Below are 21982 nucleotides of genomic sequence, written 5' to 3' on the forward strand. Positions count from 1 at the left end.
CCCAAATCCACTAACCAATAAAAGGACAGGAGCCAGCTGTTTGTCATAGCTGGAGTCAGAGGAAAGAGCCATTCAGCGTTTAGTCCTCACAGCAGCAGGATGGAGGTTCTGCTGCTTCTAGCCATGCTGCTGCTTCCTGTGGAGCGTTCAGGTCAGTCTAAATGTTCAGTTGGTTGCTTAGTTTGTAGGATATTATAAAAAGTGGAGAACAGAGTTTGAGTTGTTGAAAAGAAGGACGAGAGATGAAGATAAGACATTTAGTTTGTATTTACAGAAACGGTACAGGAGATAAACCACAAAGTGTCAAGACAGACACATTCAATGTTCTTAAGTATTACCAAGTACTAAGTATTATTAACTACTATATACTACCAACAACTAAAAAGAATCTCTAAGTACTACTACTACTACTATACTTCATATGTGCCGACACAGTTTGAAGTTGTGAAACGTCAGTGTTTCACAACATGCTCTACTAACTGAGTAGCCTGTCCAGGAATCGAAGGCAAACACTTGCTTGCTCTGGCCACTGGGCCAGAGCCACTGGCTCTAAACCTAACCCTAACCCTACAAACTAAGCAACCAGAACCAGGTGTGCTGCTCATCTCTGTAATCATACAGGATTAGCACATATCCTCATAAGGGGGTCCATTCTGAAGCCCATCCCAGCATCATTCAACCTCTCACTCCCTCCTATACCCACAAGGGACCCAGGATTGGAGTGGGCCATATCAGAAGGTTTTTCTGCCTAAAGACTCCGAATGGATTAGATGCACTGTGAATGTGACACCTCTGTGTGTGTGTTTGCAGAGTGTGTGCGGTGTTTCGCACGTTTCAACCCGACTTTGGGTCAGTGCAACGAAGAGATCGGGGATGTGGTCGAAGATGACTGCTGTCAGAACCCTCAGTATGGCTATGAGGCAGCGGATGGCGTTTGTCAGTCCTGTGGGTCAGTATGGAGGCTGCATGCCTGTGGTGAGTTCTGTAAGGGTCACTGTGTGTCTGTGTGCTTTCAGCCCTCCGACCTGGTCCGAGTGGTCGGCGTGGTCTCACTGTACAGCCCTGTGTGAAACCGGGGTAAGGCAGAGGAAGCGCACCTGCTACAGCGCCGGGGAGGTGCAGTGTTCAAACCCGCAGGACAAACTGGAGACGCAACCGTGCAGCGGCATGTGCTGTGAAGGTATAGACCTGTATAGACCCTCAGCTGGGCCAGAGCCACCAGTTTTGCTGTAGCATTGTTGTGCTCTGTGTGCAGATAAGGGCTGGGGGTCCTGGCTCGCCTGGTCATCCTGCTCCATCAGCTGTGGAGAAGGCGGCGTCAGGACCAGGAGGAGAGTTTGCTCCAGCAGCGCAGAGTGCCGTTGGGCCTGCACCGGGCCTTCAGAGGAGACGGAGAACTGCCCCCCACAGAACACTTGTCCAGGTGAGCCACCAGTCAGAACCCCTTGCTTTTACACATAATTGATTCTCTCCCGCCTGACTCTCAGTCCACGGCGGTTGGTCCAGCTGGGCCGCTTGGGGAAAGTGTTCTGGTCCGTGCGTTGATGACCAGCGCGGCACTACTCCCTCTAAACAGCGAGAGCGGTCCTGCTCCAACCCCCCTCCTTCTAGTGATACGGTACCACCAGGTGACACATGTCCAGGAGACGAAGTTCAGGCCACTCCGTGCAGCGAACTGCCCAACTGTCCAGGTGACACATCAGCTGGTTTTGTCCAGATCCAGTTAAAACGAATCAAGTCCTACTGAGCCCACTTGGTACTGTGACTGGTCTTCTCTGCAGTGGACGGCAACTGGGCTCCGTGGTCGTCCTATGGACCGTGCTCCACAAGCTGTGGGGAGGGGCTGCAGACGTCAACCAGAACATGTAATAACCCAGCGCCCAATTACGGGGGTCGGTTTTGTGACGGTCCAAATGCCCAGACCAGAACATGTCAGAATCTCTGTCCTGGTAAGAAACTGTTCATACCAGAGGGAAGGTCCTCTACAGCTGTGGCTCACTGCTTGTGTCTCCCACAGTTGACGGGTTCTGGTCTGGTTGGTCCGGTTGGAGTGAGTGTTCAGCTTCCTGTGTCTCTCCAAGCCAAATTCCCAGCAGGACTCGCTTTCGGTTCTGCACTAACCCAGCTCCTTCATCCAGCCCGGCTGGCAGAGCGTGTGCTGGTGAAAGGCAGCAGGTGGAGCAGTGCCAGCACCTCCATCACTGTGCAGGTACCGACTTCACGGCAGCTCTGCAGGCCCAGTTCACGGCTCAGCATCAAGCGCGTATGTCTGTCTCCACCAGTGGATGGAGTCTGGGGCTCCTGGGCTCCATTCACCCCCTGCCCCGTTACCTGTGGTGTCGGTGCTCAGGTGTCAACGAGGAGATGCGACAGCCCGGCTGCCAACCACGGTGGCAAACCGTGTTCTGGAGAAGAACGCAGAAGCAAAGTCTGTTCAACCAACGTCCACTGTCCAGGTACAAGCAAGGGAACCAAGCAGAACCCGAGCAGCACTGATCACTAATGAACATAAGCATGATTGTAATGATCTGATTCTGCAGTTAATGGAGTGTGGTCCGACTGGTCGCCCTGGGGAAAGTGTGCTAATGTGTTCCGGAAGGTGATCACCTGTAAGCAGCTGGGAGGCAGCCAGACCCGGGAGCGTGAGTGTCTCCACCAAGCTCACAACGGAACCATCTGCCCCGGAGACTACCTGACAGAGAGTCGAGTGTGCTACGACGTGGGCGGTTGCTACAGTATGTCTCATGCTGGTTCTGACTCTAAATGAGTCTCAATCAGAACAAAGCAGGGTTCATTTTATCGTTACAGTAAAAGGCAACTGGGAGGGTTGGGAGTCATGGACTCTGTGTAAACCTGCATGTGGTGGAAAGTCCAAACGATTCAGGAAAAGGATCTGTAAACCCGATTACAAGGACTACCGGTGAGTTCTGGTCCACCACGACCAAGATCTGCTTGAGCCAGCTTGACCTGGGTGAATGTGTGTGTTTGTAGGCCGACCATCGGCATCAACAAGGAGCCGGCCAACTTCTTTGGGACACCGCTTGCTGACTGTGGAGACCTGCCACCGGACCAGAAGTTTGAGAAGGAGGACTGCCTCCAAGTGCCGGCCTGTAACTAAGCCCTCGCTTCAAACCTGACGTGGATCAGAACCAACACTACAGTAACTGTAGTGTCAAGTATTAAAGCTGTGTTGACATAGTGTCTGGGCTTGTTTTTACTCAGTCATGCATTTTGTTCATCATCAGATTCATCCCTGTCAACAGAATTAAGAAAAAAGTTAGTTGGATGTATAGCTTTGGACATGGTCAGAGAGCCCTTTTGTCAAGAAACCTGCTTAGATCTTCATCTAATGAATATAGACAAACAACGAATAAATTTATGGGTCCAACTCCTCTAAAATTGAATTTTAGATGAAAAGCCTGGGGAGGACCTCCCCAGGGGGAGGGTCAGCCCAGAGAATGGAGCCCAAGGACCCACAGTCCACCAGGAGAAGCTCCCGCGCCCAGAGAGGGACCTGCCCCCGTCCGCCACCCCCACAAGAGAAACGCGGGGCCCACCTCATCAACCCGACCATATCCCCTGGCGCCATGTCGGGTCTGCAAAATCAGGCTGGCAGTGGAGTTAGCAAAAGAAGAGACCACTCAGGCAGCGGATCCATGCACCCTAAGCAGAGGAAAGACCCCCCCATACACCAACCGCACCACATACATAGACACACACAAACAAACATTGATGTGCACAATTAATAAACCCAAAGACCAGCTGGGGAGATCAGTACATACACCACAAAGGTGTCATGCAAGGATCACACAATCCTAAAGTTGCTTATGCCCTTTATCCCTTTCTCTGGGCAGGGTGGAATGTCTTGCTCTGGTCCAATCGAATTGCATATTACCACCTCATCTCAGAAGCCATAACAGAATATGTTTTCCACGACCATCTGTACCGCTGGAGTCTCATTATCTGAGAATAAAGAGTAATGAAAGTCAAAAATCCTACCGGTGGGACATGCCCGGAACACCTCCCCAGGGAGGCGTCTAGGAGGCATCCGAACCAGATGGCCGAGCCACCTCAACTGGCTCCTTTCGATGGGCCTCCTACCGTTGGGACATGCCTCCTACCGGCATGTCCCACCGGTAGGAGGAGGAAGACCCAGGACTTGCTGGAGGGACTACGTCTCTCGGCTGGCCTGGCAACGTCTTGGGGTCCCACCGGAAGAGCTGGAGGAAGTGTCCAGTCAAGAAGGAAGTCTGGAACTCTCTGCTCAGACTGCTGCCCCCGCGTCCCGGCCCCGGATAAGCGGATGAAAATGGATGGATGGAAAGTCAAAACACAAAGAGGGACACAGCTCCTCGCCCTTGGTTTGGGAGCCAGATAGGAGCCAGTTACAGAGGGTCAAAGACAGAAACACCCATAGAGCATCCATCCATCCATCCATTTTCCAAGCCGCTGAATCCCATATGCGGGGTCGCGGGGGTGGGGAGCCTAACCCAGCTGGCTATGGGTGAGAGGCAGGGTACACCCTGGATGGGTCGCCAGTCCATCACAGACCCATAGAGCAGTCTGAGGGAAATATGAAATATATAAAACTGATGTAATCATATCAAGGCACAAACTGTATGATAAGAGCATAGGATAAAAAAGAAACATTTTCTCCCTCATAAACACCATTTACTTTTTCTCATTCATTGGTAGGGTAGGCCTCCCCCAGTCTGACCTCTCTCTATCCACTGGACCCCCTGGGGGCAGCCTCCAAAATCCTGGATGAATGTATATGATTAATGCAATTAAAACTAAAGAGCATCCTACTTTGGGAGGGACGATGGGTTAGACTACCTCCAAGTAGCTCCCCTAATCCCTCCATCAGTAGGATGCCTCTCACAGACCTAAGTGGATAAGTGTGGAGTAATGCACCTAGGAAGCAAGGCATTGCATTTCGCAGAGCCAGGTTCCAGACTAGCTCCGCTCTCCAGGGCCAGACACACGCCAAACTCCCAAATAGCTCCACTCCACTTCAAACCGGCAGTAGAAGATGTTTAGGTAGGTAGGTTAGGATAGCATTTGCTAGCCTCAGGTTGTGGAGATGGTTTGGTGAGGTGCTGCAGGTCAGAATCATTTATTGATAAGCTGTTCGGCAGTTTCTCACCGTAGCTGCCTTTAGCTGCTGTTATGGGAAAAATAGTTTCTTCCTTATTCAATGCAGTTATTATATGATTTATGACTTATGTTGTGCAATTATTATCTTGTGTTTTGTCTTACTTCTGTTTTATTTATTTGACATTTCACCTAGATTGTTCAATGCGATAGACTCTAGACTCACGCTCCCAAATCCAAGGCTGGGGAGTTGTGTCTTTCTGTCTGTTGAGACTTAGTGTTCCTTCTTCTCTGATAGTCAGACACCAGTGATCAGTGCATACACCACACCTTCGTGGTGTATGCACTGATCTCCACAGCTGGTTTTTGGTTTGTTGATGTGCACGATCAACATCCATGTTTTTGTTTTGCTTTATAAAAAATCTCACAAAAGACAACTCTCTTGTCTGCCTTTTTATGGGAAATTTCCACCACACTGCCTTGACCTCCTTTGTAGGCCTGTTTCTGGCCGGCCTGTACATGGACCGGTCACCACTTCTGTAGGCTTCTTCCTTGACCTGAAGCAGCTTCCTTAAAAGAAAACTTCACAGATTTTCAAATGGGGGTTCACCAAAACGACCACATATTTTCTATGCAGAGACATTATCATTCATTCCATCTCCAAGACATCGTTCAAGTCGTTTAGCAGCCTTTTATTTTGAATCAAAGCAGACAGTTAAAAAGCCACAGATTCCTCATTCAGTCAAAACCCTCTTTTCTTTATCTGTTGTTGGTGGCTGGAAAAACAAGACGCTTGTCCGTTCCTAGAGCCTCTGACAAGGACAAGCCAGCCGTCCCAGGAGCCAAAGTTGACGAACAGTGACCAGCAAGTGCACGCATAGGCACGTGTGAGTGAGTAACTGCACAGCCGCTAACAGGAAAATGGCCTGGGTCAGTAAAATCGAGGAATATAACAGTGCTAATGAAGACTGGGATGCGTATATTTGAGTATAAGAGTGGAGCTCTACATTGCGGCAAACGGCATCAGTGATTAGAAAGTAGTCCTGACATTTCTCAGCCTGATGGGTGCAAAAATGTACAAGTTGCTACGTAACTTATTAGCCCCTTCAAAGCCATCAGAGCAGACATTCCAAACTTTTGTAAACACACTAAAAAAATCACCTGAGCCCAAAACCCATAGTGAACCAGACCTGAACAAAACGTGAGCATTACAGAATATATAGCAGAATTACGCAAACATGCTCAGTTTTGCGAATTAAGTGATGGATTCTCAGATGCACTCTGTGATAGGCTGGTCTGTGGACAAAATGTCTAGAAGTGATAAACACTCATTCCACACTCATTCCACACTCCTTGGCCACATTGTTGAGCTTGCTGGGGATTGGCTGACTGACAGTAAGCGTATCGCGTCACTTCTGGTTACTGAGGTTTGCTGCTGCTGTGTGTGTACAGCGTTACTCTCCGCTCTTTTCTAAATATTATCGTTTTATATCTGGTAGCGACTGCTAGAGTTGCAAAACAAGCTTGTAACACTCAAGCATCATTTCCTTTCATTAAAGGTCCATGCACACGCTTTTTTCATGCTCCACATTGCTAAAGAATTGGACCTTGATGTCTCAGTAAAGTGTCTGTAACTTTTCATGCCAAAAAGCGCTGTAGATCGCCCACACGGCCCGTCTGAAAATGTGTGTTTTAAGCTAAACTGATCGCCACACCCCTTTGAGGAAGCGCATAGCCGTAATCCGCCGCGGGAATCAAACATCACGGTCACTGAATCCAACAGTGAAACTGGCTAACTTGTCCTCGTAGTGGAGTTCAACCATATGTTTGATCCAAAATCTGACTCTGAAGTCAAATGGGAGGCTGGTGAAGTGGTTACACTTCGACTGGCGCAAGGTACGTAAAACTGGCAGATTTGCGTTTAATTTAATTTGATTTATATAATACGCAACTTGATTAGCTACTAACGCTAATACTAATGGTTGCAAATTAGCAGCCTGAATTAATACAACAGAATATTCATAACATGACTACAGCTTGTTTGGGAGCATAGCTTGATAAACTAATATAGACTCATTTTTACATGTTTTTTTCTTTCTCGTTCTGCTGCTGTGTGAAAATAATTTTTGTATAATGGGATCTTCAGCTGCAGCTTATATTTTGCCGTATTTGTCTGTAACTAAGTGTCACGGCGCTCTAGGTAGCGGACCCACATGCACAGCGGACACAGCTCGGTGATGACAAAAGGTTTAATTTGTACTCGTGGTCAGGCAGGCAAGGGTCGGTACACAAAGGCGGCGGTGTATTGATGGAGTACAGCTGGTGATATCATGTGACTGCAAAGTAAAGCTAAAACAAAAGTGACAAGCGAAAAACCGGAAGTATAAGAAAATAAACCAGGAAGTGAGCTCAGAATGTGACAGAACTCCCCCCTCACGGGTGAATTCCCAGGAGCCCCAAAACGCGCAAGGCGGACTAGCAGGGTGGGTGGAGGGAGGACAGGAGTCGGGAAAAAACAAAACACAAGGCATGAATTGCAGAAAACAGAACAGAGTCTATGAGGGTGAAGTCCATGACGGGGGAAATACAAAGTCCAGATACTCCCTCAGGGAGGGTGGAGGCGAGGTGAGTCACGGCCGCGCAGCCGCCAGGCCGAGACGGCACATCTTGTGCCCGAGGGCAAGGCTGGAGTCCTAGGAGGCCCGCGTCGGAACAAGACGTCTCTAGTGGCCAAACACATGCATTGGTGCTCTCCAGACCGGCGGTGCTCTAGGGGGCTGAGAAGGCGCGGCGGTCGGCAACGGCACAGGCCGCGCCATTGTCGTGGCAGGAAACAACGACCTGCAGGCAGGGAGTCGCCTCCGGAGCCGGCCAGCCGAGGTGGCCGACGACGCAGGAGGCAGCGCCATCCCTGGCACAGGATGCGCCAAGGACCAGCCCATCCCTCAGGCAGGTGAGGCGAGAACCAGCGGGATGCCCGGAACAGCGACGGGGACTGACGTGAAGACGAGGCCTGACATGGAGATGAAGCCGGAACCAGAGATGGGGACAGACGTGGAGACGAAGCCGGAACCAGAGACGGGGACAGGCGTGGAGATGAGGCCGGAACCAGAGACGAGGCCTGACGTGGAGACGAAGCCGGAACCAGAGACGAGGACAGATGTGGAGACGAGGCCGGAACCAGAGATGAGGACAGACGTGGAGACGTGGCCGGAACCAGAGACGAGGACAGACGTGGAGACGTGGCCGGAGCCGGGCCACCAGGAACCGATGCAGGCATGGCTGGAGCCGGGCCACCAGGAACCGATGCAGGCGTGGCCGGGACCGGGCCACCAGGAACTGAGGCAGATGTGATCCGTGCCAGATCACCAGGTACTGAGGTAGACGTGGTCGGACCACCAGGGTCTGGGACGAGCGTGGCCGGGACCGGACCACCAGGAACCGATGCAGGCGTGGCCGGTGCCGGGCCACCAGGAATTAAGGCAGATGTGATCAGTGCCAGATCACCAGGGACTGAGGTAGACGTGGTCGGACCACCGGAGGTTGCCTCTGCAGACGTGATCCGTGCCAGGCCACCAGATGTAGAGGCGCACGTGGCTGGTGCCGGATCACCAGGAGCCAATGTTCCTCAGGAACCTCCTGCACCTCCCGGAACGGCTCCTGTGCACAAAGGACCAAAAACAAAGGTCTCTGCAGGTCCACCAGGAACTGCAGCCGGAACGACCTCCTCCTGGAGGTCGACAGGAACTGCAGCGGAAGCTGCAACAGGAACGACCTCCCCCTGGAGGCCGACAGGAACTGCAGCCGGAACGACCTTCTCCTGGAGGTCGACAGGAACTGCAGCCGGAACGACCTCCTCCTGGAGGCTGGCAGGAACTGCAGCGGGCGCGACCCTCTCCAGGGGATCGTCGGGAACCGCAGCAGGCATTGCGACAGGCGCGACCCCTTCCTGGGGATCGTCGGGAACCGCAGCAGGCACTGCGACAGGCGCGACCCCCTCCTGGGGATCGTCGGGAACCGCAGCAGGCACTGCGACAGGCGCGACCTCCTCCTGGAGGTCGTCGGAAACTGCGGCCTCTCCGAGGCCGACAGTGGCAGGAACTAGAATGGCGTCCACCGTGGAGCCAACAGGAACAGGAACTAGAACGGCGTCCTCACTGGAGCCGACCGGAACAGGAACTAGAACGGCGTCCTCACTGGAGCCGAGCGGAACAGGAACTAGAACGGCGTCCTCACTGGAGCCGACAGGAACAGGAACTAGAACGGCGTCCTCACTGGAGCCGAGAGGAACAGGAACTAGGCAGGCTTAGGTCAGACTTACGGCAAGGCGGTATGACAGGTGAGGCGGATGGCAAGGTCAGGAAAAACAGGGTCACACACAGAACAAGATATGAAATATAATGCTGGAATGCTGGCTAGTACACACAGACAATCTGGCAAGGTGCTGGGCTGAGAGGTGGTGCTTAAATACTAATGAGAAACACAGGTGAGTAATGATTGATGGAGTACAGCTGGTGATATCATGTGACTGCAAAGTAAAGCTAAAACAAAAGTGACAAGACAAAACCGGAAGTATAAGAAAATAAAGCAGGAAGTGAGTCCAGACCGTGACACTAAGTGCCAATGTAGGAACAGTGAATGCTTACAGAGGCATGGTGTGACAGCAACTATTGCTTTCAAGATATTGCATGTGTTTATTACTTTTATTAATAAATTAAAATCTTGATAAATCTTACCTCAAAACGCCTGAACTAATTGCCAAGCCTACTGTCATGTATGGTTAATGATCCAGGACTGGAGCCAGTATGATTGAATGTGTATTAATTACAGAACACATTTAATATACAGTATATCAGACAATTACACATGCATGGTATAAATCAGTATCTCAGAAATTCATAAAAAACTTTAGAACATTTTACTATTTACAGATTAATCATAATGTACCTGGGAACTCTAGTTTACAAACATAGTTTTGTTTCTAAATATATATTGACCTAATAATTTTTTAATTGCTTTTAGTAAGGCGTATGATATATCAAGTGCTAATATATAACAAATAGAAATGTAGTTATTGTTTTTTTCAGTACTATGTCTGTGTGTATCTCAAGTTGTTGCAGGTATCTAGCCTAGAGGTCTTGTTAGCTGGTGCTGTGGACTTCTAGGGCAAAGAGTCCAAGTCATCCCACCTTCCCTGGTCTGGATCAGGGCAGTGTTTCCTGAGGGACAAGGCACCTATGTTGGACTTAGACCACCTGTGAAATACCTAAATTATTGTTTTTTTGGCAATACCTCAATAAAAGCTGAAATATTATAAAACATTTGTCTGTTTTCCCTCATTAGGTATATACATACAAAAATAGTTCAGTGAAACAGCAATAGTCAAAGCCAACTTTATTTTTAAACCAATGCACCAGCACTATAATGCTGGATAAGTTACTGTCACAGTTCAATATGCAGACCACAAAATGAACGGGTAGGATTCATAGTTATGTTGAAAGTATAGTTTCTGGAGTGGAACAGGTACAGTCATGGGCAGTTGGCTGGGGAGATGTGAGGATCTTTTTTGTCTTCACGTGTTGGAAGACATCGGAAGCAGTGCAGCTGCTGTACAGATTGAGGATGCAGCTGTTTTCCTTGACACCACTCTAGAAGGTATAAAGAATAGAATAGCAGATTGATGAAATGGCCAGTATTTCCTATGTATCTCACAACCTTTACAGATCTAAACAATAAATAGAGGTAGTTAGATCAGTTTTAATGGTATTTGGAGCAAACACGTTTTCCACTTGTTTTATAGTGCTGGTTTGTTAAATCTTAGCATGACATTTTTTTTTTGTTCTGTCCAGCAGTTTAACAAGCAGCATAACTTACGCTGAATGCCATATTGTGATGGACAGCTTTGCTTTAACGAGGAGTATATATAAAATATTTATACACTCCTCTTGATTTATGGTTTATTTAATGGTTTATTTAGCTAATCCAAAATCTGTGTGATGTTGCTGTGTTGGTGGACAGGTTAAGTCGGTTCTGCTTTATGGTGTGTATGCGGGAGGCTGGGCCGCATCAGGTTTCCACAAGAAAAACTTTTAAATAATTTTAATCTTCTCAAATGTCTTTATTTTTTATTTTTAACACAAAATAATATGAAAAAATAAATAAACAAATTAGAAGAAAATAAACAAGAAATTAATAAGAAAATCAATCAATCAGTAATAAGTAAATAAAATAATAATAATTATTATAATAATTAGGATTCAAATGTCTGTATTAACAGTTCTTTAAGCTTTCTTCTGAACATGAATTGTCCTGAACATAAGTGGAACATTGAAGAACATGAACTGCTCTTCTGAACATGGCCTCTCTTGCCTACATCTTGCTGCTAGAGACCTGGCAGCGATTTTCACACAAGTATGTGCTCCCAAAAAGGCACGTGGTCCGCTTGAACATACGCGAAAGTTCAGGGAAGCCGGGGTCAATTCTCTCAAAAACTGCCCAAGCTTGTCTGCTTTTCCGCTCACATCCCTGAACTTGGCTTTGAGTTCAGAGTTGCACTACAGGTCAATGAGCTCCATTTGAAGCACAGGTGGGGCATCTTGCACATCAAATGAGAAGGGGTCTGCAAAAATTTGAAATGTGGCTCTGTGCGTCTTGAAGTCTGAGAATCTGTGATCAAATTCCTCCTGTAGCTTCAAAATGGCATCAACATACTTTTTATCACTGAATGGTGTGCCTGCATCCATGAGTGCCTTGCATGTTGGGAAATGGCACAGGTTTTTCTGAGAGAGCTGGGCTTTCCATAAGACAAGCTTTGTGGAGAATGCTCTAATGTTGTCATATGCAGCACTGACAAGTTGCTCCTGGCCTTGTAACTTCTTGTTCAGAATATTAAGCTCATATGTGATATCAACAAGAAAAGCCAAGTCCATGAGCCATTTGGGGTCGCTTAGCACAGGAACAGCCACCCCATCATTCTCCATGAAGACTTTCACTTCTTCCCTCAGTTCAAAAAAATCTCTTTAATACGTTTAATACGTTTTTACGTGCAACCAGCTGCTGAAACCAAGCAAATCTGTTAAGTAAACAATCGGAGCAAAAAAATAAATAAAAAAAATAAATAAGAAGCAGGGATGTACCTTAGGCTGACACATTCATAACTAAACAATTTTTGTACTGTGGTTTACCTTGGAGATTAATACTAATACCAATAATAGTGCTAAGGTATGTGCACATACTAATACAAACATATACATACAATATACATACATATGTGCATTATTATACATATCCCATACTACTTAATAAAAGTCATGACATACAACACCACAAATTCCATATTCACACATTATTCATATTGGTAGTGATAAGTGTCAATAATACTTACAGTTGGATTTGGAAAGTGTCCCACTACAAGGTTAGTAAGGCTGTAGCTTAACATTATTCACCCAAAGGGTGAGGCAGACGTTGGTGCATGAACAATGCCACTTGTGGAAGCCAGGGTGATGTGAGGGGCTCGGCCACTACGCCCATCCAGCAAGCAAAGGAAGGAATCCCAGCAGCCAGGGAGCCCACACACCTTCAGTTCCAGGAGGGCAGGTGTTGCGACCCAAGCCGCCCACACAGAGCCCCCCAGGCAGAGCTGCAGCAGCCACAGAGACAGCACCCGAGGCCAGAGCGGGCCACCGGGGGTCAACGCTGTCCGCCCCATGAGAACCAGGGGCAAACACTCCCCCCGGCGGGAGGGTCGGCCTGAAAGAGTAGAGCCCGAGGACCCACGGTCCGTAGGGAGCCCGCCAGAAGATGCCCCCATGCGCAGAGTGGGGCCCACCCCCAGTCCACCACCCCCACACGAGCGGAGCGGGGCCAACCCCATCGGCCCGACCTCATCCCCTGGCACCACTGCGGCCTGCAGCACAAGGCCAGCAATTGGTGGGGTCAGCAGAAAAGAGACCACCCAGGCAGACGATCATCGTACCCCGGGCGAAAAACCGGACCCCCCACACTTCAACCGCACCACACGCATACAAACTCACAAACACAGACGCATACATCCACCCACGCGTACAACACACACCATCACATCAACACACACACCATAAACTCTCTCACAACAAACTAGTCAATCATACGTGAACCAATGCACTCTCAGATACATTCTCGCACCCACAACTGGCCTCAGCCCCAGGCCCCAGTGAAAGAGCCCACCCCCGGCCCTAAATGTATGTGTATGTGGCTAAGTATGAGGAACTTTGGAAGATTGTCAATTCTCCGAGGGGTTCAGCAGACAGAGCCATCAATGTGAAGGCTCCGTCCACTCGCCCCCCCGGAAGGAGCCCCAGATTCCTGGACGAGTGTGTATGACTAATGCAATTAGTCATACACACTCCCCCCACACTTCAACCGCACCACACGCATACCAACTCACACAAACACAGACGCATACACCCACCACAGGTGCAACACACATCTTCACATCAACACATACAAACACCATAGACTCTCTCACAACAAACTAGTCAATCATACGTGAACCAATTGTTGGGGATATGCGAGGAGCACAAATTATAATAATTGGATTTATAGCTCCTGATTGGAGATACCAATTATGTCTATAATTTAGATTCACAAATCTTGGTTATTAGCTTAAATATATATAACTATACGACAAATGTCTATAGTTTGGCAAGTGAAACACTTACTATTATTGATTTAATAATTATTAATTGAATTAATAATTACTTAGTTTACGGGGCACCACCCTGTTTCCAGGGACCGATAACCGATTTGGAATAGCCAATACAGTCTCATTTGTATTTAAGTTAGTTGAAGGATGAACTCCGTACCATAGCCGACTCAATTCACTAGTGCTGCAAAACCATATACAAATAATCACAAACAACGACCAATTAAATTATGAACGCTTTATTAAACAATTAATATTACCTCTAGTGTCAACACTATCTTGAATAACTCAGCAAATCACAACTTAATCTTATGGTGTGTTCGTCTGGCGTTCTGTATGTGTATGCGTGTTACCTGAGATAAGAGGGTTGTGTGTGTGTGTGGGTGCGTGTGTGTGAGAGAGAGAGAGAAAGAGAAAGGAGGAGGGAGAGCGCCCCCTATACTGAGCACGGTAGAGTGCATTTCCTGCTTTTTTCACATTTTGAAAACGTAAATTTTCTCATCCAATGGAGAGAGAGATCTACTGTTCTGAGGCCGTTCCCCAGGTTTCGTCATACTGGTTGAAAGTTCTCCCTGCAAATCCTGAACCACCACCCCCACAATGATCCCGAACCAAAACTGGACTTCCGCCATTTCCCCCTCTCACTCACCGTGAACAGACGAGCACGGCAGCGCCCAAGTCCTCCCATAGAAATAGTTCGGTTCTTAGGTGTTCTAACCAACACCAAAGTCTCTTCACTTTACCAAGGAATCAACAAGTGAGGACTTTGTGGGTCACTTTTATTTTTAACAGACCGGTGCCAGAAACACTGCCTCGGCATTTATACGTATGTACATTTCAAACAAGGGTGCGTCCAATGCTGGATTTGTTTCACGGCTCCTGTTGGAAAAAAAGGACCTATTCCTAAAGTCCGTCATCCACTCACTGAAGTAAGTACATGCTTGATATTTATAATGTTTTAAAATGTTAGTTTGTCCGTTTAAAATGTAGTAACCTATGTGTGGGGCAAGTTACTAGCTAGCTATGCTAACGGCTACAGCCAGTCGACCGAGCCTTTGTCCCCTTCAAATGTGCTCATGTGGGCTCCTGCAGCCACACACCTGTGTGGAGAAAAGCTAATGATTATCGTAACGGCATCGAGCGGCTACAGGCAGGGAGCGGTGGGTCTAGCGTCTGTCCTTTTTCTGTAATCGCATACACCTGCGGGGAACAGCTGATCGTTATCGCCCTTCCAGCAGCGACAGACAGGAAGCGGTGGATCTAGCTCGCTGTAGTAAGTTTGTGCTTGATACTTGTGATCTCTAAATATGTTAGTTGGGTCTGTTTAAAATGCAGTAACCCACATGTGAGACAAGCTAATCGCTAGCGTCGCTAACGGCTACAGTGAGTCAACCGAGCCTTTGTCCCTTTCAAATGTGCTACTCTGAGTTGGTGCAACAACACACCTGTGTGGGGAACAGCTAATAGCCATGGGCCTTCGATCGGCGACAGGCAGGAAGCGGTGGATCGAGCTTTTGTCCTGTTGACGTGCTGCCGCTCCTGTTTGTGTTGCGTTAGCCGTTAGCATGCCTTTAGGCCTTTGCACTTTAGAGCTACAGCTGGTCGATCGCTACAAAAAGAACCTGCAGATGAACGCGGTTATGTTTATTACCCCGTCCTGTGTCACAGCCTAAATCAACTTGTGATTTGGGGTTATGTCATTGTTCTATCAAATTCTAACATGATTAGTTGGAATGATTACTGTGTTGTGTTTCAAGCTTAGTTGCTAATTAGTCACATCTCTACAATACCTGCTGCTTATCTGGTCAGTTACCTATAGCTTGTACCATAGCCATTATATTTGTAGGACCAATACAATTTACAGTAAATGTAACAGTCTTTTCTATACTGTAGGAGGGCAAATCCCAGTTGCCCACATGCAAGGAGGCTGTCAAACAGAGAAATCACTGCAGACTGTTGGTACACGGACATCTGCTGCCCAGCTCAGGAGTAAAGGTATGTAAGTTTGTATGTACCAACAGTAAGATAGGTAATAGAAGATTTTAATTGGTATATACTGTTTAGATTTTATATTTGAATTGTAACAACTGTTTATCTGTTTTTTTAGCACAGACAGGCCTGTCCTCTTGTTTGGTTTAATTTTTTGTCTGGTATTGTGTGTTCTTACATTAGAGAAGGTTTTGACCTGCATAATAATGAATATTTCACTAATCTACAATTCTGATTGCAGTACCTTTTGTTTTGATGAGGTGATGGTGAGGACAGCCACAGCTTCCATCTGGTAGAGGACTGCTTCCGCTCAGTCTTCCAAATAGTGATGAGAACAAGGATCACCACATCTCCCTGTTTACCCTACTTTCATGCATTTCGTCTGCAAGGCCCTGCAAAAGCTTCTGACCTCAAACCCCCAGACTTCTTAATTAACTCAGTAACCTATACATTGCACATTGTAGTGTGAAGGTAACAGTTTGTTCTAGCTTTGGAGTAGTGGTGTATTTTTTTGGTTTACAATAAAGTTGGCTTTAACTATTATGTATTTCACTAAACTCTGTTTCTGAAGGTAAAACACTTATTTAGGAAATCATAGTATTGAAATTACATGTTTTTCTCTTTCTAATATGGTAAGCTATAAAGTTGAAGCGGCCATAAATAAAAAGCATATAAATTATATATAAATAAAATAAAAAAATTCTTAATAAGTGTTGCACTCACAAAAAACACATTTTTACTCAAATGGTAAAGGAGTTATTCTACAGGTGGTCTACATCAATCATACTATGAGTATTTTAGTGTTTTATCCATCAGGAAACTGCCTTCATCTACAACCCAAGCATGAAGAGATGGCAACTCAGATCCTTCACCCCAGGAATCCTCAGCACCAGCTCACTAGCCTCTGTAGACTAGATACCTGTAACAACTTCAGATACAAAGACATATTACTGTCAGAATTATCAAGAATGACAAAAAACAATTAAAAGCAGTAAAAATACGTTAATTCAATATATATTTTGAACCAATGCTTTTTGTCCCCAGGAAGGTCATGCAGTGATTGCTCTAAATATTAATGCACATTTTTTAAATAAAATTGTCAGAGCAGCAGCACAAGTAAGACAAAAACAGTGAAATGTGTAAATGTAAAATGTATTTATATTATTTCAGCTATGCTCTCAAACTTATTTATTTGAATAATGTAAGCTAAAGTAGTGTTATCTATTAACGAGAGTTTTCCAGGTAAGTCGTGTTGTGAATATTGAAGCTGCACACGCCATTTAGCATACGCATTAGCAACCGCTAGTCGCTTTGCAAATTACATAAATCAATTAAATTAAAGTAAATGCGACATTACCAATGAGACACATCTTGCATCAGCCGAAATGTGGCGACTTCAACAGCCTCCTCTTCAGCTTCAGGGTCAGATTCGGGATCGTAGACGTATGGTTCTACAACGCTACGAATCAGCTGGCTAATGTCGTGCAGTTCTGTAGTGGGTCTTCTTCTTCTGTGGAGGATTGCGGTGGATTGCATTCTCAATGTCGCACTACTGCCACCTATTGTATCGTAACCGTGCGGTGGCTCGTATCCATGGAGCCAATTTAAAAAAAAAACAACAACAACAAAAAAGGTATGCGCTTCCGCACAGAGGTGTGGTGAGCAGCTTCGCTTGCGACACGCCCAGAAAACACAGCGTTTACACAGCGTGCTGATGGAGAGTGAAAAAAACCACACATTGACAGGGGCAGTGTGGACGATCTACAGGGTTTTATGGGATGAAAATTTACAGAGACCTTACTGAGACATTAAAGTCTAATATTTTTTAGAATGAAAAGTATGATATGACTCCTTTAAGCTAGCGAAATCACAGGTTACAACGCTTCAATGTGCACCTCTTAGATTCACGTAGATCGGTAACAGCGTTACAGTCACGTGATCGCGGAAATACAGTGGTCAGATCACGTGTTCAGGAAAAGGAAACAACACAACAATGGAACAATTACTGATCCCCCTAAGAGTTCTACTCTGCTCAGACTTAAGAATGCCTCTGCCTTACTGCGCAATCCTGGTGAGAAGATCCGGCGTTGCGTGCGTGCGTGCGTGCTTGCGCTGTTGCGGTCCGGTCCGGTCCAGGTGTGCGTCGCGGTGATCGCGTCGTGATCAGCTGATGCGGCGGCGAGGGAGGCGGTTACGCTGGCGGTTTCCTGCCGTGTGGCTGGAAGTAGATGGGTGATCAGGCCCGTTCTCTGTGACGACGTCTCCGTTGGTTCAGCTGCTGGCTGCGGTGGAGGTTCCAGGCGTGCCGGGGGCAGAGGGAAGCTCCAGGTGGGGAGAGGATCGAAGAGAAGAAGGGGAACGGGACAGGGTTGGAGAGAACAAGGGACGAGTCTTCGGTCACGGCGACTTTTATAACCGTGTTTTTGGTCACGCCCGTCCTATTGTTTGGTCCAATCAGGATGGCTGACGTCCAAGTTTCTCCGCCGTTTGTCGCTTGTGTCAGCGGGAGTTGGATGTCAGCGGGGGAGCCAGGTATGGGTCCCCAGCCTGGCGCCTGGTTTTGGCGCTGAGATTTGAAATCTCTTTGTTCTCACTCACTACTATCAGGATGAGGACTTTACATGCAGGCCGCAGTGCCTCCTTTGTCTGAGCATGTGGGACCTTAATAATAATTCTGTTAATACCAGATTATACATATGAGGTCCCCCAACACAATGCACTCTCAGATACATTCTCGCACCCACACCATTCGCTTGGTCACATACGTGGGGAGGGTAGGTCTCTGGCCTGCCGTCCATGTGGCCCCAGGCAGGGACCGCAGCTCCTCCCGAGCCCCGACCAAGCCCCCCAACCCGGGGGAGGCAGAGGGCCGCAGAAAAAGGTACCCCAGAACCCTGCAACCCAGCTTGGACGTGAGTGTGTGGAACTAAAGTGCACTGAAGGTGGGTGACACCTCCAGGAGCACGACCGCTGGCTGACGGTGTGTCCCCCGGACAGTGCCCCCCCCTCGCCCTGAATGTCTTTTTGCAGTTAAAACAGGGTGGTGATCTCTCCAACAGGGCCAGTGGCCGAGGCCACAACTGGCCTCAGCCCCAGGCCCCAGTGAAGGAGCCCACCCCCGGCCCTGAATGTATGTGTATGTGACTAAGTATGAGGAACTTTGGGAGATACCCAATTCTCCGAGGGGTCCAGCAGACAGAGCCATCAATGGGAAGGCTCCGTCTACTGGCCCCCCCGGAAGAAGCCCCCAGATTCCTGGACAAGTGTGTATGACTAATGCAAATAAAACTGCAGAGCATCCCACTTGGAAGGGACGGAACCACTTCCCAGCAGCCCCGGTCCCTCCATCAGCAGGACGCCCCTTGCAGACCTAAGTGAATGAATGCGGAAAAATGTAGTTGGGAAGCAGAGCACCAGGGTCCGCAGAGCCAGGTTCCCGACTGGCTCTGCTACCTATCCCACTACCCCCCACAACCCCCAGCCAGGAAGGGACAGCCGAGACCCAGGGACCGCAGTACTACTGCCCAGGCGCCACACGCAGCACAGCCAGAGCCATCCTCACCCTTCTTTCACACTTACCCATTCTCTCGCTCAAGTATGCCCATGCTCGCCCCGTGTAGTGTGACACTCAAACCCACACACATACTCTGCGGTTGTGCATTGAGGGCCAGCCTCCGCCCAGGGCCCAATGAAGGTTCTAGCCTGAGTAGTCCGCCAACCCCCCCTGCAACAGGCCCGAGCAGTTACCAGAGGGCGTCGGACCGCTAGGGCAGGCAGCGCCCCACCCGAGCAGGGGCAGCGCCCCAGGGGAGAGACACCCCTCCGGGCACAGGCAGGCACCCCCGGAGGGACTCCCCCGGACGCAGGTCACCCAGGTCTCCACCCCTAGGTCCGCCCCCCGCACACCGGCAGGGAGGCCCGCCTCTGCTCCCCGGAGACAGGCACACGCCAACCCTCAAAATGGCCCTACTCCGGCACAGGACCGCCGGTCTCAGCAGCCACCACACCCCCGCCGCAGGGGACCCATGCGGCCAGCCCAGAATCCACCAGTCCCGTTGTCCCGGTTCCTTAGGTAGGCAGGCACCCCCAACTACCAGTCACCCCCCCCACCACTGTGCCAGACATGACGCAGCACCCGAGCCCCACGCATCCTTACCTGGAAATGGAATCAATCAGAGTATAGTTCCAGTTCATAAGAATAATTTACTTTGCGACACAGAGGGCAGAAAGAAGTGTGTGTGATGAGTTTGTCTCTAGATCAAGCCCACTTAGATCTCCTAGAAGACAAAGTGCAGAACCGCTGGGATTGGACAGCTTAACTGGGTTGACAGGTGTTCACATACTCTTTGCCAAAATTGCTGCACAGGTGACTAGACCAGAACATGACCAGAATGCATGTAGGAATCTATCTGCTGTGTTATCTGTACAGTGAGGGCAAATATTTGAGTTTGTGAGACCCATTTGCAACATCCTTTGTCCTGTATAGTGAGTTCTATGAAGGCTTTTGTATTGTATTAGTTGTAAATTTGTATTTTTTGTCATTCTGAATAAATTAGAACATATATTATTCCAGAACGTGTAATTAGTGTTGATGTTGAGATCAGCTTCCCATTTAGGGATCGGAAGGCTTACTGTCTGGTCTACATTGGAAATTAAGATATAGATTTTGGATACTGTCCTTTTCCCTGATATATCAATAAATCGCTCTATTACTGGTGGTGGTTGCATGTGGATGGGAGTTTTCTCACTTTTTGCATTAAGTATTGACTTTAGTTGTTGGTATTCTAAGAAATTGGCACTAGTGATTTCATAGTGGGACACTAATTCTTCAAAAGAGGTAAACTTGTCTCTTGTGAAAACATGTTTCAGATGTGTTATCCCTTTGATATGCGAAGTTGGAAAGTGTATTGCCTTTTTGTTTTGTATGATGTCTGGATTGTTCTAGAGAGGTGTGTTTTGGAAAAGAGTAGGGTCTTTTCCTGGTTTTTGGAGCAGGCTTATGAAGGCAGAATTCATATTTGTGGGTAATGAATGTTGTTGTTTGATTTCAGCTACCATTTTGTAAAAGCTGTGTGCCAGCATAGACCAGAACTCTTTATGAAGTTCAGTTGGGAATCCATCTGGTTCTGGAGCTCTTTTATTGGGCATCTCCTGCAGAGCTTCATGTAGTTCTGCCAAAAGATAACAATGAGTCTAGAGTTGTGGATTGTTCTTCCTTTAGCTTTGGCAGTTCTAGTTTATTCAGAAACTCCTCTATGGCTGAGGTGGCTGGATCTATTTGGGACGTATATAACTCTTGGTAAAAGTTTTTAAAGGTATCATTTATTTCATGGGGATCACAAGTAATATTCCCTTTCTTATTAGTTACTGAAAGGATGATTTGTTTCTCTTTATTATTTTTTAATTGGTTAGCTAGAAATTTACCACATTTGTTAGCATGGTCAAAGTTCTCCCAGTGTAATTGATCTATCTGAAACTGAGTTTTCTGTTTTGTGTTCAATTATATTATTTAATTTCAGCTTTAGATTCCTTAGGTCTTCTAGGATTCTATCATTGGTTGGAGAGGCAGCATATTTAATCTCTAGAGATTTTATTTTTTGCTCCAATTCTAATTCAAGTAGCATGTCCTTTTTTTCTTGTGCGATGAATATGAAATTATTCTACCACACATAACTGCCTTCCCAGTCTCCCAAAGAACACAGGGTGAGGTTCCCGGTGTATCTTTGATTTCTATAAAAGGTTGTCCATTCTCTCCTGACATAACTGATGAAGTCTTGATCATTGAGTAATGATGTATTAACCTCCAATTCCTGGTTGATGGTGTGACTGTCTTAACCAACGAAATGGACATTGGTGCATGATCACTGATTGTGATACAGTGAATATTAGTGTCAGAGACATCTTGTAAGACTGAGTTATTTACTAAAATATAATCTATACACGAGTGAGAGTGGTAAACTAGCGAGAAAAAGGTATATTCCCTGGATGTAGGATGAAGAGAACGCCATGTGTCACAGAGACCGAAGTCATCCATGTACTGTTTTAAGGTCTGTACTGATTGCCAGTTCCTGTTGCTCACAGCTTTGCTTAGCCTGTCCAACTCTGGGTTAAATACTAAATTAAAGTCCCCTCCTACTATAAGTTTGGAACCAGAGTGAGCAGACAGTGATGTGAAGAAGCTGTGAAAGAAAGAGGGGTCGTCAACATTAGGGCCAT

At 47.4% G+C, this 21982-nt stretch overlaps 1 protein-coding gene and 1 long non-coding RNA gene across 5 annotated transcripts; both read left to right on the forward strand.

Moving 5' to 3' along the window:
* LOC114860195 (properdin-like) lies at positions 1-3199 on the forward strand. Its single transcript, XM_029158611.3, has 11 exons — positions 1-151; positions 811-949; positions 1017-1180; positions 1256-1423; positions 1488-1691; positions 1782-1949; positions 2018-2209; positions 2283-2456; positions 2541-2735; positions 2809-2920; positions 2992-3199. The coding sequence occupies exons 1-11, from the start codon at positions 100-102 to the stop codon at positions 3116-3118; spliced, it is 1695 nt and encodes a 564-aa protein (XP_029014444.1). The 5' UTR covers positions 1-99; the 3' UTR covers positions 3119-3199.
* An 11094-nt stretch (positions 3200-14293) lies between these two features.
* On the forward strand, positions 14294-16309 carry LOC129604455 (uncharacterized). 4 transcript variants are annotated; one of them, XR_008695350.1, is made up of 3 exons: positions 14294-15050; positions 15671-15772; positions 16008-16309. It is a non-coding gene; the product is annotated as an uncharacterized LOC129604455 (long non-coding RNA). The 4 variants fall into 4 exon arrangements; XR_008695348.1 differs by having other exon boundaries at positions 14294-14706; XR_008695349.1 differs by having other exon boundaries at positions 14294-14534; positions 14624-15772.
* The last annotated feature ends 5673 nt before the right edge of the window (positions 16310-21982 follow it).

The sequence above is a fragment of the Betta splendens genome, chromosome 8 (genome assembly GCF_900634795.4).
Source record: "Betta splendens chromosome 8, fBetSpl5.4, whole genome shotgun sequence".
Lineage (NCBI taxonomy): Eukaryota > Metazoa > Chordata > Actinopteri > Anabantiformes > Osphronemidae > Betta > Betta splendens.